This window comes from Prionailurus viverrinus, chromosome C1, assembly GCF_022837055.1.
Source record: "Prionailurus viverrinus isolate Anna chromosome C1, UM_Priviv_1.0, whole genome shotgun sequence".
Classification (NCBI taxonomy): domain Eukaryota; kingdom Metazoa; phylum Chordata; class Mammalia; order Carnivora; family Felidae; genus Prionailurus; species Prionailurus viverrinus.
The window spans coordinates 200,088,304-200,104,691 of NC_062568.1; the positions used below are offsets into that span (position 1 = coordinate 200,088,304).

The window sequence follows — 16,388 nt, forward strand, 5'->3', positions numbered from 1 at the left end:
TTTGGAAATAAAATTTTAACTATGCAGAATTATCTTCTACAAGCACCTAATTTAAAAACTAAAAAATAGTTATCGGGGCTCCTGGGTGGCGCAGTAGGTTAAGCGTCCGATTTCAGCCAGGTCACGATCTCGTGGTCTGTGAGTTCGAGCCCCGCGTCAGGCTCTGGGCTGATGGCTCGGAGCCTGGAGCCTGTTTCTGATTCTGTGTCTCCCTCTCTCTCTGCCCCTCCCCCGTTCATGCTCTGTCTCTCTCTGTCCCAAAAATAAAAAAAATTAAAAAAAATTAAAAAAAGTTATCAATGGAGGGAAAGGCAGGCTGTGTGGTTCCCAAGTTGGCACAGAATATTTTTCTCCAAGAATAGGGTCATTATTCAAATGTTTCAAATATTCAAATGATTTCAGTGACTTCTGCTGAACAGTAAAACTTTCATGACCAAAACTTGGGACAACAAAGGCCATAACCAGTATTCTTGGCTCAAAGACCCTCCCTAGAAAGAGAGAGGCTCACAAAATATGAGAGCGTTCCCTGGGGTCGGTACATCTTACAACACCGCCCCCCCAAAACGACACCTACAGTCACCGGCTCCCTCCTGCTCACTGCATCCTGCACCAATCCACGGAGTGTCTAGTTTACTTTGTTGTAACATAATTTCTTTAAAGAATATTACGACAGACACAAAAGACTATCTGCTTCCATTTGTACGACATTCTGGGAAGGCAAAACTGCAAGACGTAGATTAGTGGCATTAGGAATGGGGAGAGGGAACGGGTGACCGCAAAGGGGCATAAGGGGACTTCTTAGGCTGGCGGAAATGTCCCACCATACGTTCACAGTGGGACCTGTGTCTGCCAAAACACCTGAAGTACACACTAGAGAAGGGTGAATTCTGCTACCTATATGTTGTATCACTATAAACTGTATTTTTAACGAGCAGAGGCTAGAAATAAGCACTTTCAGAGGAATATATGCGTGCAGGTGGTCTATGGAAAAAAATGAGAAAAAAAGTCACCATTGCCTTTATGAGACGAATGACATACAGCGATACGTGACTGTGCAAACGTGCATATGGACATGACTACGTGTGCAGAGGTGCTTTCTTTTTGTAATTTTTTTTTAACAGAGGTGATTAAAATATGTTTAAAACCATGGTGACACGTCTCTTGTCGGTTAAGTATGAATGTTTTCAGCTGTTTTTCAGAGTTTATGTGAACGCCTAACATATTAACAGTAATCACGATTATCTCCGGATAATGTGACTCTGGGTGATTTTTGCCTGACGGGCTTTTCTGAAATGTCACCGTTTCCTATGATTAACACGTTTCAGCTAATTAAAAAGGGAACGGTTAGCAATGGGGGAGTGGCGGGAAGGAGGACTGACAGAAGTCCTAGGCACCGTCTTTAGGAGCTGAGCCGCAAAGTGGAAGAAGCAGCCTAAATGCCAGGGGCGAGCACAAGAGGGTGGTAGCCTGGAGACCCTTTCCCCCGGACCTGTGACCTTCCATACTTGAATGCGTGGTCCGATGGACCGTTTGGGGGAGGTGAGGTTAATTTAGGATACCAAAGGTAAAGAAAAGTGAAAACAGGGGCGCCTGGGTGGCGCAGTCGGTTAAGCTTCCCGCGGTCCGTGAGTTCGAGCCAGGTCACGATCTCGCGGTCCGTGAGTTCGAGCCCGCGTTGGGCTCTGGGCTGATGGCTCAGAGCCTGGACCCTGTTTCTGATTCTGTGTCTCCCTCTCTCTCTGCCCCTCGCCCGTTCATGCTCTGTCTCTCTCTGTCCCAAAAATAAATAAACGTTGAAAAAAAAAATTAAAAAAAAAAAGAAAAGTGAAAACAGTTGAATGGACAGGTACTTCACAACAGGGGTGGGGAGGCCATCTTGAACATTTGTCATAAAATCTTATCTGCCGTCGAAAAACTATTAAAACCGTTACGCATGCCTGAGCAGAGCACGGAAACAGAGGCTGACGTCCCAAGCCATGAAATAAATTCTGTTGTTCAGAACCCTGTTAGCAAGGCTTATTGAGTACATCTGGTTTGTGTTTCCCTCCACCTAAAAAACAAAACATACACGTGGAATAGGCATACTCCAAACCAGAATGTGTCTGCACTAATCCTCTCGACCTCCCCTTTAATATTTTTAACAAAGTCATCTAAAGTATTTCCACATTAGGCTCTCTACCCTCAAACTACCCAGTTAACTGACTGCTGAATTATATATATGTATCTCCCTCTCTCTCTCTCTCTCTCTCTCTCACACACACACACATGTATGGTTATTTTAGTTTTAATTCAAATTCCAGTTGGTTAACATATAGCGTAATATTAGTTTCACGCGTACAACTTAGCAATCTGACACTTACGTGCGACAGCTGGTGCTCATCACAACATGTGCATCATCCCCATCACCTTGCTGAATGATATTTTAAAGTTCCCTGAATTATACTTCGGACTCCATTTGTACATGGCCCGGGGTTTAAGTCCAAGCCACCGGGAGCTTCCCATCTTGGTTAAGCCTGCGGTCCAAGTGACCCTGCTGCACCATCGCAGGACACCCCCAAAGCGAATTTATAAATAAGAGCTTAAGATAAATCCCTCAGTAGGCGACCCACCTGCCACAAAGGGGCATTAAGCTGATGAATCACCACATTCAACTGATGATTTCTTGCAAAGGCCACAATCGCATCATTGCCAGCAAATGTGCCAGGCTTTGCCAAACTGGCCACTGCAAAGAAACAGAAGAAAGAAAAATGAAGCCTTTATAACGGAAAGATCCAAATGCAAACATACTTCGCTATTTATTCAGTTCCAAATGGTAAAAGACAAAGTATACATTTGAGAAGTCCATCAGCTTTGCCAGAATCTAGGACCTCAGCCGGTCGGACAGGAGTACATCGAGTGCTACTCGGGAGAGAACCAGTCATTCATAAAGAACGGATTCCTTTCTTCCTCCATTAAATGCTTATGGAATGCCTCCTACATCCCTAGCTCTGAAAGACACCGGAAATGCAACGAGAACCAGAGTAATCTTAAATCTGCGTTGATGAGTGCTTATTACGTAGTAAGCACGTCTCCTCCACTCGCCTCTGGATTATTACTCAAAACTCTCTGAAAGAGATTATCCATCATCTTACAGATACGGAAACCAAGGCTCAGAGAAGTTTATAACTGTGCGCAAGGTCACAGAGACAGGACATGGCAGAGCTGAGATTTCATCCCAGGCAGTCTGACTCCAAGACCTGGCTCTTGGCCACTCCATGACGCAGCCTGTCACGGTCCGAGCTCAAGGAGTCTACAGCCAGCGGGGAGTCAAATAAGCAGACAGGCACTACTGCGTAAGTGCCGCCGGAAAGGGATGTGTGGTAAAGAATTTGGCCTTACCAGAGAGATCTGGCCTTTGTCCCTGGCAACTGGGTAATAAACCTCTAAGCCCTTGAAATGTCCCAAGCGCAAGGAGGATGGGTCCCTTAGCCACACTTGACAGTTTGCGCTCATGAGGTGACACAGGATGGGCCTCTCTGGCCGTGTGGTATTAGGAAGACCGGAGGGACTGGAAGCTGGATTCTCAGGCAATCAATCAATAATATCTACATAATGAAGCCCCAATACTCCAACCACGGAAATTTGTGTGAGTTCCCTGGTTGACAGTAAATATTCTGTGGCTGTCTAACCTTCCCAGACTCTACCCCTTGGCTAATTTGGATCTGTATCCTTTCCCCGTAATAAACTATAACTGTGAGTACAATCACCTTCACTGAGTTCTCTGAGTCTTTCTAACAAACCATCGAACCTCAGGGTGGTTTTTGGAAACCCCAGATTTTCAGTTGGTATCTTGTGGAAGACCGTGCCCTCAAACCCTGCCGTTTGGCTAACTCCAGATGGGGACCTCAAGCCCGTCTGGTAGTGGGAGGGGGAGGTAAGGGTATCAGATAAGCTTCTCAGCTGACACGACCGCACTGATTTCCAAACGGCAAGCAGGAGACAGAAGAGGAAGGGATCATGTTCCAAGCAGAGCCGAGAGAGACGGAGACGGAGACAGAGACAGAGAATGAGCTTGCATGCTTTATGGTATGGCAGGAACTCACACTGCTGAGTGGCAGGGGGACAGAGGGGTGGGGGAAGCAGAAGACACAGTGGCAACAGCAAGGGAAGAGGGTAGAGAAACACAAGAGCTAAAGAGTCTGGACTTCATCCTTCGGTCAGTGGGGAGCTGCCCCCAGGTTTAAGCTAGGGGAAAGATGTAAATAGGTCTACCCTATGACCCAGCAATAGCACTGCTGGGAATTTACCCCAGGGATACGGGAGTGCTGATGCATAGGGGCACTTGGACCCCAGTGTTTATAGCAGCACTTTCAACAATAGCCAAATTCTGGAAAGAACCTAAATGTCCATCAACTGACGAATGGATAAAGAAATTGCGGTTTATATACACAATGGAATACTACTTGGCAATGAGAAAGAATGAAATCTGGCCATTTGTCGCAACGTGGATGGAACTGGAGAGTGTTATGCTAAGTGAAATAAGTCATGCAGAGAAAAGCAGATACCATATGTTTTCATTCTTATGTGGATCCTGAGAAACTTGACAGAAGACCATGGGGGAGGGGAAGGGAAAAAAAAGTTAGAGAGGGAGGGAGGCAAACCATGAGGGACTCTTAAAAACTGAGAACAAACTGAGGGTTGATGGGGAGTGGGAGGGAGGGGAGGGTGGGTGATGGGTACTGAGGAGGGCACCTGCTGGGAGGAGCACTGGGTGTTGTATGGAAACCAATTTGACAATAAATTTCATATAAATAAATAAATAAATAAATAAATAAATAAATAAATACATTCAGATCACCACTCTGGCTGCAATGCGGAAAACAAACTCAAAGGGTCAAGAGGCAATGAAACCAGTCCAAAAAGTATTGAAGAAATCTAGGCAAATGGCCACAGAGGCTTGATTTTACAAGGTTGAAGTAGTGAAAGAAAAAACACTGAGGTAGTAATGGATGATGGGGTATGAAGAGAGAGGGAGAGGAGGTCTCTGTACAGTTGGAGAAGCCAGAGTCTGAAGGAAAGGAATAGTCCTAAAAAATACAGCCACAGGCAAGGGTAACCAAGCCCTAAAGAGTTAAGTGAACCATTCACTTACTCACTTAACAAAGATCTTCTGAGTGCCTACCAAGTGGGGGACAGACACAGTCCCTGTCCCTCAAGAATCACACAGTATAAAAAGGTAGACAGGCATTAAAAACACGTAACAGTAAGTATAGTCTCCAACCGACATGTAAACGCCAAGTGCAGACTTCTCGGTTTCCATTCTCTGCTGTGGCAATCAGAGCCACCTCTCAACTCCTGTGATGTCAGATCCTTCCAGAGCACCGACCAACCATCAGGCAAACACAGTGGCATTTCAAAAACACGCCTTCCCGTTGGACATCTGTAGGCACTGTCACACTGGCAACTGATGGGTTTGAGTTCCTTGTCCTGCCACACCCCCCAAACTACCACGTGACCTTTGCTGAAGGTATTCAGAGTGGAATTCCGAGTCACCAACTAAAAACTCTCTTCATCCAAAATGATTATTTTAATCGGACTAATGACACAAGTCATTTTATATAACGCTCAACTACAAACCTTGCCCCACAAACCGACACTTGCAAACAGGTGACCGTCTGGTAAACTGGTACCTGCTAGGCCCAAAGGTGAGCCAGGGAGAGGAACCGTCAGAACTCGGTCAAACTACTCATGAGTACGAACTACTCATGGGGGTAAGGGCGGGGGCAGGAGGGGAGGGGGAGTCTGCTGCTGTGTCTCTTTTGTTGCTGGTACCTAGTGAATGAGCCCTTCGCTAGTGAGGAATGAGAAAGGCTTTGGGGTCATGGATAGTTTCCCTCCCAAAGGTCTTCCTCCTGCTGTCTTCTATCTGGCTAAGCCTCCAGCTACTTAGCCATTCCCCAAGCAGAAACTTCAGAATCACCTTGGTCTCCTCCTTCTCCCCTCCTCCCCACCTCCGATGAGACCTGTCAGCCACACTGCCAAACCGGGTCTCGGTCTGGACCCTACTCATTATCCCCAGTAGCTGCCTTGGTGGAGACCCTCTTATGTTTTCATTGGGCCAATGCAGAGAGCCTTCCAACTCATCCTCCTTATCAGTCTCTCTCCATCCATTCTTGACATGGTTTCCAGACTTAGCTCCCTAAAACACAGAACGATTCTGTCTCCTCCTACGGGACAGATAAGACTCTGACCGTGTAATGAAAATGTTAGTTGTAAAACACTAAATATATCAACACCTAGTTTAGTGGAGCCTTAAAGTTTAAAAGCTCATATGTACTTTCCTACTAGATTTGAGCATATTAAGAAACTAATTTAAATCACTAACTCACTTGCCTCAAAGAAGAGTGGTTGTGTCCGGGTTTTTGATGAGAAATTAAAATGAGTATTGCTTTTTCTGATTATAAAAGCAATTCACAGTCATTTTTAAAAAATCAGAAAAACATGCAGAAGATCATTTAAAATAGTCCTAGTCCCACCATCCCCAGATGGCTGACATTTATTAAGAACTTATTTTAACTGTATTATCTAATTTAAGCTTTACAAAAACCCTGTAAGTTAGGTATTCTTATTACCTTTCCTTTATAGCAGCTGTTGAAAGTGAGTGGAAAATAAGTGAAGCCAAGCACCAACAACCATAAAATGTTAGTATCTGTCCACTTTTCCTAGTGTGTTTCCTAGCGTGTATACCTTTTAAAACTAAGATCAGTCTACATATATTTTACAGTCTGCTTTTACCCCCCAATGAATAAGAAGTCATAAACAACTTTTCAGGTTAATTAACATCATCATTTTTATTAAAGGTACATACGCCTAAACCTACTAGCTCCCAACTGCCTAGCATGCTGCCTATTACAGAGCAAACAAATAAATACTTGTTGCATAAATGAATGCCATATTTTATGTCATCAAACCCCTGGCTGGGAGGGCGGGGAACGCTGATGGATTTAACTACCCAATGCATTACTCCTGGAGGATCCAGTGTCCCACGGTGAACCTACCATGTTTCTCAAAAGGAATGTCATCTTCTACAAAGGGTTCAAAATCTTCCCGCTGCTTTATCATGTAGTCCACGGTCTCTTGTCGGTGCCTGAGATGATTTCGGGAGTGTCCCTCCAATTGATCGCCAAGTGCTCTGAACAGGCAATTGCTATCAAAACAAAAATGTCGGTCAAGACCTTTTAAAAATGAACTAAGTTCATCTGACACTCAGATGGCTAGGCCATCCACGGAAATCCTTCACACAGAGATAAAGCCTCAACTCTGACGGTGCAGGATTCTTCCCAAAGGCTGTGTGGAGAGCACTAGGGCAGGCACTCAACCGCATTACCTTCTTGAGAAGCAACAAACTCGGACCTCATTCCCCACTTACCAGCTGGCTGACTCAGGAGACATTCGACTCCCGGGGCCTCAGCTGCTTCAACACCTGGAGGTGGTGATACGCTACCCGCCTCAAGGCAGGGTCCAGACATTACGGGCCATTCCACACCCAAGGACTGGGATTCCTAGAGCCCCTTCCAAAATAAGAAATTGTATCTAGTGCTTCTTTTCTGAAACAAGCTCCAGGCTAACTAATCATTCATCTAACAAAGAGTACCCAAAAGATAGCCATCTGTCAAGTTCCCAATATAAGCAATTGAACTCTACATCCTGTCTGAGTGCTACAAACACAGTGGAGAAAATGAGGACAACACACAGCTGTGCTATGCAACGATACTCCCCTCCCTGGCTCCTCTCCTGCCATCCAGGGAGCCACAATACTATTCCCGCCAAATGGAAACTTTAAAACACACTGTTTGCTTCTAAAATTAAGATGCTGGGGGGCGCCTGGGTGGCTCCGTTGGTTAAGTGCCCAAATTCAGCTCAGGTCATGATCTCACAGTCCGTGAGTTCGAGCCCTGCGTCGGGCTCTGTGCTGACAGCTCGGAGCCTGGAGCCTGCTTCTGATTCCGTGTCTCCCTCTCTCTCTGCCCCTCACCTGCTCATGCTCTGTCTCTCTCTGTCTCAAAAATAAATAAAAACATTAAAAAAAATTTTTTTTAATTAAGATGCTGGTAATAAACTTTAAGAGCTATCTTTACTTGGAAACCCCTCAAAGGCTTCTAAAGTTCCAAACTGTATCACAAACACAGAGCCCAGATACACAGAAACTGAAGTGAGACAACCACAATCTAGTGTCCTTAAAACTAAGGAAATAAGCCATTCAGAAGCCAAACTGTTGCCCAGTCTCGCACCGAACTGTTTACTCTTCCAAATGAAAATCTAGGATAGTCTAATCACAAAATAGACACTCATCACTTTAGAATTTCAGACCTAAATGTGTAGGAGAAAGAGGTTTTTTGTTTTCAATTCAGAAAAGTGAATTTTCAACGGAAAGCTATAGAGAAGGCAGGAATTTCTTCAAACATATAAGGATGTTTATACATATATACGTATACACACATATATATGTATATACATACATACACGTATATGTATATATGTATATATATATACGTATGTATACGTGTATATATACATACACGTGTGTATATATATATACACACGTATGTATGTGTGTGTATATATACACACGTGTATATATATATGTGTGTGTATATATATATAGTGTATACATATATACACACGTATATATGTGTATATATATGTGTGTGTATATATATATATACACACACACACGTAAATACATATATATATATATATATTTGCAAAGGGGAATTAGAGAATGTAAAGAATGCAGATTCTATAAACTGGAAATCAAGAAACTATGCATCAATTTGAGGCAAGATTCTAGAACAGACTGGAATACAGCCATTTCTATACACTACCCTGAAGTGTCTGTTGCTAAGATATTTTCACCCACAGGAAAATAAAGTAAGGTAATGGATGAAACGTTCTCAATTTTAAGTGTTTCTCAAACTTCTTTAAACCATTACTACCTGCCACCTCTAGTCAGTCTATTCTTGAATCTAGTTTAAGAGGTGTGATTCAGCACAAAATTACGTATTTAGTTATTTTACATTAAGTTCATGGTATTCTACAGAAAGTAACAGGCTTTCTAAGAACTTTCAGTAATACGGGCAAGTGTTCTCCACATAAGCCAAAAAAATAGGCTTAGGCACACTGCATGAGCTTGACCAAGTTCACCTACACACTATATAGGCAGACACAGAAATAGACACGAATGTATACAAAGAAGAACACCTGAAACCATCTTTTAAAGTGCTCTTACGATGTGCCAGGGACTGTTCTAAACAGCATGTGCATTAGATGTGGTTGGTCTTCACAACTCTATGGGATGGGTACTGATACACTATCCCTCTAGGGTAACTTATCCATGGTCACAAAACCACTAGATGGCAGACCCAGGATTCAAACCCAGGCACCAAAATGTTAGCTGTGGTTATCCCTAGATAGTGGAATTAGCAGTACCTGTTAAACGTATTTCTGTATTTTTTTTCTATATTCACTTGAATTGACTACAAATAAACAGTCGAAAGGAAAAATCAAGGTAGACAAATCACTTCCTTTTCTGGTGACATGGGAAAAGTGAGCAAACGCTACATCGTGAGTGTAGTAGGTACCCTCGGGGGCCCAGCAAGGGCACTCATGAGAGCCGTAAGAACAGTGCGACCAGAACCCGAAGTCCCTCGAGAAGATCCCCACTGCTTCCTGAGCCCACGCCCTCCCCCGTTACCCTCCAGCAGGGCTTCTCCACCCCCCACTACTGACCTTTGGGACCCTTCTGTGTTGTGGGGGGTCGTCCTGTATGCTGTAGGGTGTTGAGGAGCATCCTTCGCCTCTACCCACTCGATCCCAGTAGCACCACCACCGCCTCCCTCCCTGTCACTTGTGACAACCAGAACTGTCTCCAGACATTGCCAAATGTCCCCGGGGGGCATCGAAACCATCTCTGCTTGAGAACCACTGCACTATCAGGATACATGGAGAACCTTGCATTTGAGTTCCCAAAAATAAGCAATTACATTCAGTAGCATGGAAGAGTTCTGGGTTCAGTAGTTGAGCTCAGTAGTTGAGTAGGAGACAATATTGTTTCTGTGTCTCTGGCCATCGAAAGAACTACAATGGCCTTCTAGACCGCAATAACAGTAGTAAATGTTCAGAAAGGGCAGAGTGGGGTGGAGGGGCAGGTTTTGTAGTCTTCTTTGAGGTCAGACTACTGTCAGAGTACTACACGTGATTTGTCGTTACCACATTTTAAGAGAGACATGTTCGGATGAGAAGTGGCTTTAAACTTCATTCATAATATGAAAAGCATAAACAACTAGTGATGTTTAGCCTAAAGAAGGCTCAGGGGGACATGAGAGCCACCTCCAACTATGTGTCATGATGAAAGGGATGCTGTGTCTGTACAATAAGACTAAAACTAAAACATGGGAGTTCCAAAGACACAGATTGGGGCAAATGAGAGGAAACTTTGTTTTAGCTCTATGGAAACAGATCTTGTAAACTTTTATCTGTTGGCAATCCTCAGCAATTGCCTACATTTATGTGCTGTACAAAACATAGCCAATAGCCACGTGTAACCACTGAGTACTTGAAATGTGGTTAATCGAAACTGAGATGTGTTGTTAAGACACTGGATTTTTTAACAGTATTTTAAAGACATAAAATATCTCATTTAAAATATTTATAGTGATTAGACATTGATGGATTATAATATTTGAATAAATAGTGGCTTAAATATATACATTAAAATTAGTTTCACCTATTTCTTTTTACTTTTTTTAACACGGCTAATGGAAAATTTTTTAATTACATAGTGGCTTGTTTTATTTCTATTGGACAAGCACCGGTCTAGATCACTGATTCTCAAAAGCATTATCTCTGACTACTTAAAAACTTATTTGCAATGAAAATTCTCAGGCCTCACCCCAGGCCTACTGAGTCAGACGTTCTGGGGCAATCTACCAATTTAGCTCCCCCAAATGATTCTGTTGCATTCTAAAGTTTGAGAAACACTAGCCTAGAATCTAGACTCCAAATCAGTGGTTTGCAATTACGGCTGCACATCAGAATCACCTATGGACACGTTAAAGGTTACCAATAACCAGGCCCCAGTGCCTGAAATTCTTCAATAGCTGATCTAGGAGAGCTCAGACACTGTATTTTTTCCAAAGTTCCCAAAGTGATTCTATTGTGCCACCACAGCTGAAAAGCACTGAGCTAGACACAGAGCTGCTGTGCAGGGGATGCAGGTACCAATGGATAATTACACAAGATGATGTGTGAAGATCCTTCCATCACTAAAATCCTAGGATTATAAAAACAAAATAAAAATTAGAAAAATAAAATAACTTGTGGGGCGCGTGAGTGGCTGAGTTGGTGAAGTGTCCAACTTCGGCTCAGGTCATGATCTCACAGCACGTGAGTTCGAGCCCCGCGTCGGGCTCTGTGCTGACTGCTCGGAGCCTGGAGCCTGCTTCGGATTCTGTGTCTCCCTCTCTCTCTGCCCCTCCCCCGCTCACCCTCTGTCTGTCTCTCTCTCTCAAAAATAAATAAACATTAAAAAAAAATTTGTAAGTAAAAAAAAATAAAATAACTTGTTTAGTACAGAGATAAATGGCTAAAATTAGTGATTCTTTCATGTTTTAATTTTAGAACACTACTAATTAGTAATGTAATTTAGGGCAACATTTAGTAGATGCAAGTGGATACAGTTCAGAGAGATGCTATTGTACTGCCTAATCCAATTAGAGATTCTTTTCACACTAGAGCCAATCATGTTTTTAAGGACAACACCAAGGTTAAAATATTTCTTTCTTGTTTTGAAACAACCTAATTTATGTGGGTCCATACAACATGACAAATATGAAGGCGGCCCATGATGCATCACAAAACCCTATAAATAGCTCTGTGATTACTCTGCTAAATTGACTCAACTCACGTAAAGGCTACATTAAAGGACACCGGCTAATTTGTCCCCAAGCTCTCAGAGGTTCGAGGATGCTGTAAGTACCATACTGCCTACAACGATTATGCCTCCATAGCGAGATGCTATGTCAGGCTACTCAATATTGGAATTGGACTAGAATGGAAGAGTGGAGGCTGCTGACTTTTTAGTATTACCATAACTTTATTCTGTTTCACCAAGAGTAGCCCATGAATATGAACACAGACTCTACTGATGGCTACTAACCCATCCCACACACAGGAAACGCCACCCATTGCACGGTGATAAAGGCTGTCGTCACCATCTCCAAAAGCGTCACAATACCAGAGGGCCGACCACAGTCCGTCTCGTGGTACCCATGGGAAGAATTTGTGAACAGAAAGCGGGGAGCTTCCTGGAACTCACACAGAGGGAAGTATCATTATCATCTCATCTCACATTGTCTCAAGAACAGGGGCCTCGGAAGGGAGAGACACGAACATTCCCGGCAAGCCGGCCTCTGCAGTCTCGCTGCCACTGTTCTACCTTGTAACCTGATGCTCTGTCATCCTAAACAACTTTGTATGTCTCAAAAATAACGTGCTCCTGTACCTGTACATACATTACTCTTCAGCCTGAAGTGTTCTCTGGGCACATTCCTACTGGTCCTTCATGACCCAGTCTGAGTAGGACCTCCTCGGAGAGGCATCTAGCACAGTGTAAGTTGCAATAAACATTTGCTGAATGAATGAAAAGGCCTTCCTGATCCCTTCCGGGAGTGCTGGCCACTTCCTGCTCAATGGTACTATAATCAGTCACTGTTAAAAATAGATCAAACTGGGGCGCCTGGGGGGCTCAGGCGGTTAAGCGTCCAACTTCGGCTCAGGTCATGATCTCGCGGTTTGTGGGTTCAAGCCCCGCGTGGGGCTCTGTGCTGACAGATCAGAGCCTGGAACCGGCTTCAGATTCTGTGTCTCCTTCTCTCTCTGCCCCTTCCCTGTTCACGTTCTATCTCTTGACAATAAGTAAACGTTAAAAAAAAATTTTTAAATATACCAAACTGGACTTGATTTATATTATCCATTCTCAAAGTGTGGCCCAGTTTGGGGGGGGGGGGGTGCGCGTATCTCTGAGACCCCTTCAAGGTATTCTTGAGTTCAAAACTAGGGTGTGACTTATCTTTTTCTTCTCATTCTCTCACAACTGTACAGTGAAGATTTCCAGAGGCTCCCTGATACATGAGGTTATCACTCTGACAGTTAAAGGAATGTGTTTGTGTATTCTTGTTTCTAATTTTCATTTTACTTTCAAATACAGTAAGTGTTGACAGTTATGACCCATAAACAAAGCTCTTTGGAGTTCTGGGTAATTTTGAAGAGGGTAAAGGGATCCCTAGACCAAAATGTCTGAGCCCACTAATACGTTTATCTCTTACCAGGCTGTGAACTCCTTCAGTATTTTAGTCAGCAATGGATTCCCAGCACCTTGTTCAACCAACATTTGCTGAATTAACTAAAGAAGTACGTTCTCGTGGGGGCAGGGCAGAGTAGAGGTGATACCCCCAAAGTTTCCCATGGCATTATGAAAGCTCCCTCGAGATTTTACAATTCGCTGTGCTGCAATTTCTACTCATAAGCAACCTTGTGTTGAGTACTTCGGTGCCCTGGACACCCTGACGCTGAGAATATGTCCACTATAACAGACACCAACAATGCAGTTCCACGCAAGGAACAGTCCCACCCCAATCCCAGTGTAAAGCAGTCTCCTGGCATCTGGTTTATACAGCAGCGTCTTGTGCTTGTGAGTTGGATTAGGATAAGTAAGGCCCAGAAGAGTTAACAAACTGTATTCGGTGAAATCAAGGTACTAGGCTAAAAGCAAGACACAGCAAAGCAAGACTTTAATTGTAGTGACTCCACTGAGAAAACGTTCCTTTGAGGGGCACTTGGCTGGCTCAGTCAGCGAGCATCCGACTCTTGATTTTTCAGCTCAGGTCATGATCCTAGAGTCATGGGATCGAGCCCTCTGTCCGGCTCCATGCTGAATGTGAAACCTGCTTAAGATTCTTTCTCTCTCCCTCTCTCTCTCCTTCCCTCCCTCCCTCCCTCCCTCTGCCCCTCTCCCCTGCTCTGGAAGTTAGGAAGGGACAGGCGGACCAAGGGTGGAAGGAAGGAAGAGAGGGAGGGAGGGGGGACATGTCCTTGTGAGAGGCCCAGCTGAGGGTCTAGTGGGCCTCCGTGATATTTTTATCATTCATTCATACGACAGAACCGCACTGAGTGCCCTCTATGTACCTGGCACTATGCTAGGTGGTGGTGAGTAAAACGCAACCAAGGTCTAAAGCCAAGTGTCTAAGCATCGAGCGTATGTAGGTGGGATACATAAATTGGGGTCAATTCATAGTCTTGATTAACGAGCCACAACGTAAGGTGAAATCCAAAAAAACACTCTCTTCCCTCGTTCCCATGCTTAACAAGTCAGGCACTTCTACACAGCCTTTAATTCCATCTTATTCCTCCCTCTGCCCTCTCTGAGCCCTCAAATGATGGGAAGGACAAGAACAGCCAGGCTGTTATTAATACTGTCTCTTCCAGAGTGACACATCCCGGTAACCAGACTCCCTCTCACCTACCCCTGCAATGAGGATGCTAGCTGTTCTCCTCCCCCCCTCCCCTACCTTTTTCCTTCTGCCGTCCATGCTCCTGGATCCATAGCCCCTTCCCTTTCCCCATTTTCTCCCTCCCACCCCACTTATTTAGCCTGTGTTCCCTAAAAAAGCTGGCCCTAGATTCCGGTCTAAGCCCCCAAGCAAGCTGGGGTAAGCATCAGAGGAGAAAGTGAGGCCCGTGCAAGTAAGAATTAGAGAAGTCACCTTCTGCTCAGTAAACAGCAGGCCCTCACAGACCTAATTTCCCAAGTGTAAAAAGGAGGGCAACACCGAACAGTAAGAACTCGAAAGGGGCAAAGCGTTATACCACGTGGGGCTTCGCCTCTTTCTCCGTGTCTCAGCATCTTTCTGACGGCCCTACGTGCTGTCCTGCTCCTCGAGGGACGGGCTCCATCTCATTCCTCCAGGTCTCAGCTTAAATGTCACCTCTCAGAGGCCTTCCCGGGCACCGATCTAAAGGACACCTGCTCCAGTGCTGTCTCTTAGGACCACTTCACAGTCTCCTCGTGGCCTCTGCCACCATTGGGGCAACTGGGGATTACTCGAGCGTCCCGACGGGAGGGGCCTCGCCGCCTCGCCCGCCACCGGACCCCCCGCACTGGGAAGCGGTGGCGCCCGGCGCCGCCTGAATGAATGACTGCACGAGAGCGGGCGACGGTCGCCATGCCCGGCGCGTCCCCCGGCGCCGCCTCCCGCGCTCCCGGGCCCGCCTCACCCGTCCCCCGGCACCTCCCGCAGCTTCAGCCCCAGGGCCTGCAGCTGGTTGGCGAAGCTGACGAACTCCTCCTCGCAGCCGCCTCCGCCGCCGGACTCCGGCCGGTTCCGCCGCTCTTTGGCCAGGGCCCGGCGCGCCGCCCGCTCGTCCCGCTTGCGCTCGGCCTCGGCTTTCCGGCTGCCGCTGCCCGGTCGGCCCTTCGCCGCCTGCTTTCGGGACATGGCCGCGGTTCGCGGCCCGCAGCGGCAAGACGGAAAGCCGCAGGACCGCCGGGCGGCCGTCTCAGGTGTCAAGGTAGCGAAACGACGCGGCGACGGAGCCCGGCGACGGCGACGCGGCCACCGCGCCTGCGCGGGCGCCGGGCACCCGGGTCACGTGACGTAACCCCGCACCCCGGGCACCCCGCGCGCGGCACCATAGAGAGCTCGCCTCGGAGAGCTAGAGGGGCACACATCTTTATTGGCTCCGCTCTTCCCCCTGGTGGTGGGTGGTGCTGACTGAGGAGCGGCTGGCCCCGGAGAACGAAGCAAGGAAAGGTTAAGGGAGACAAAGGGAGGGTTGAAAAGTGGGAGATGAGGGCAGCGGCAAAAGTGAGGAGAGAAAGGAAATTAAAAACTTAACGCTACGTATGAGCCCACAGTTGGAGTAGGCGCATTCACGTGGCTCAGTCTTGTTTAAGTATCGCCATACTACAGGAAACTGGGCCTGCGAGGGTATTTTCAACACGATCACACGGCAAAGAAGCAGAGCTTTGCCCTGTTCCAAAGCCCATACACTTTATTTGATCCTTCCCTTCTCTACCTCTCTACCATCCTCATAACTCAAGGGAGAAGTTGCCCTTGTCCAAAACTTCTGGCAACTAGGGTAATGTTGATTCCACTCGAGGGTGACCTCCCCCGCCCCTCCCCGTCCCTAGGTTTGCCTTGAGTTCCCTGGGATGCGAGGCTTTCAGTTTTAAAGCTAGGACGGACAGTCCTGGGCGAACCAGGATAGTTGGTCGCTGTCATTCACACCCACCTACTCTGGAACCTAATCCCTCTGTAACCTCCTGTCCCCTGCAGTAATCCCTTTGTAAA

At 45.9% G+C, this 16,388-nt stretch overlaps 1 protein-coding gene across 3 annotated transcripts in view; it reads right to left on the reverse strand.

Annotated features, from left to right (window-relative positions):
* Positions 1-15,645, reverse strand: part of OTUD3 (OTU deubiquitinase 3) — a 36,788-nt gene extending 21,143 nt beyond the window's left edge. For all 3 annotated transcript variants that reach the window (XR_007154844.1, XM_047871360.1, XM_047871361.1), the window contains exons 1-3: positions 15,313-15,645; positions 7,038-7,186; positions 2,610-2,722 (exon numbers count right to left, since the gene is read on the reverse strand). Coding sequence is in view for 2 of the 3 variants with exons in the window: in XM_047871360.1 (XP_047727316.1) it covers positions 2,610-2,722; positions 7,038-7,186; positions 15,313-15,533 (483 nt within the window). In the remaining variant the exon portion in view is untranslated. The remainder of the gene's footprint in view (positions 1-2,609; positions 2,723-7,037; positions 7,187-15,312) is intronic.
* Positions 15,646-16,388: the final 743 nt, after the last annotated feature.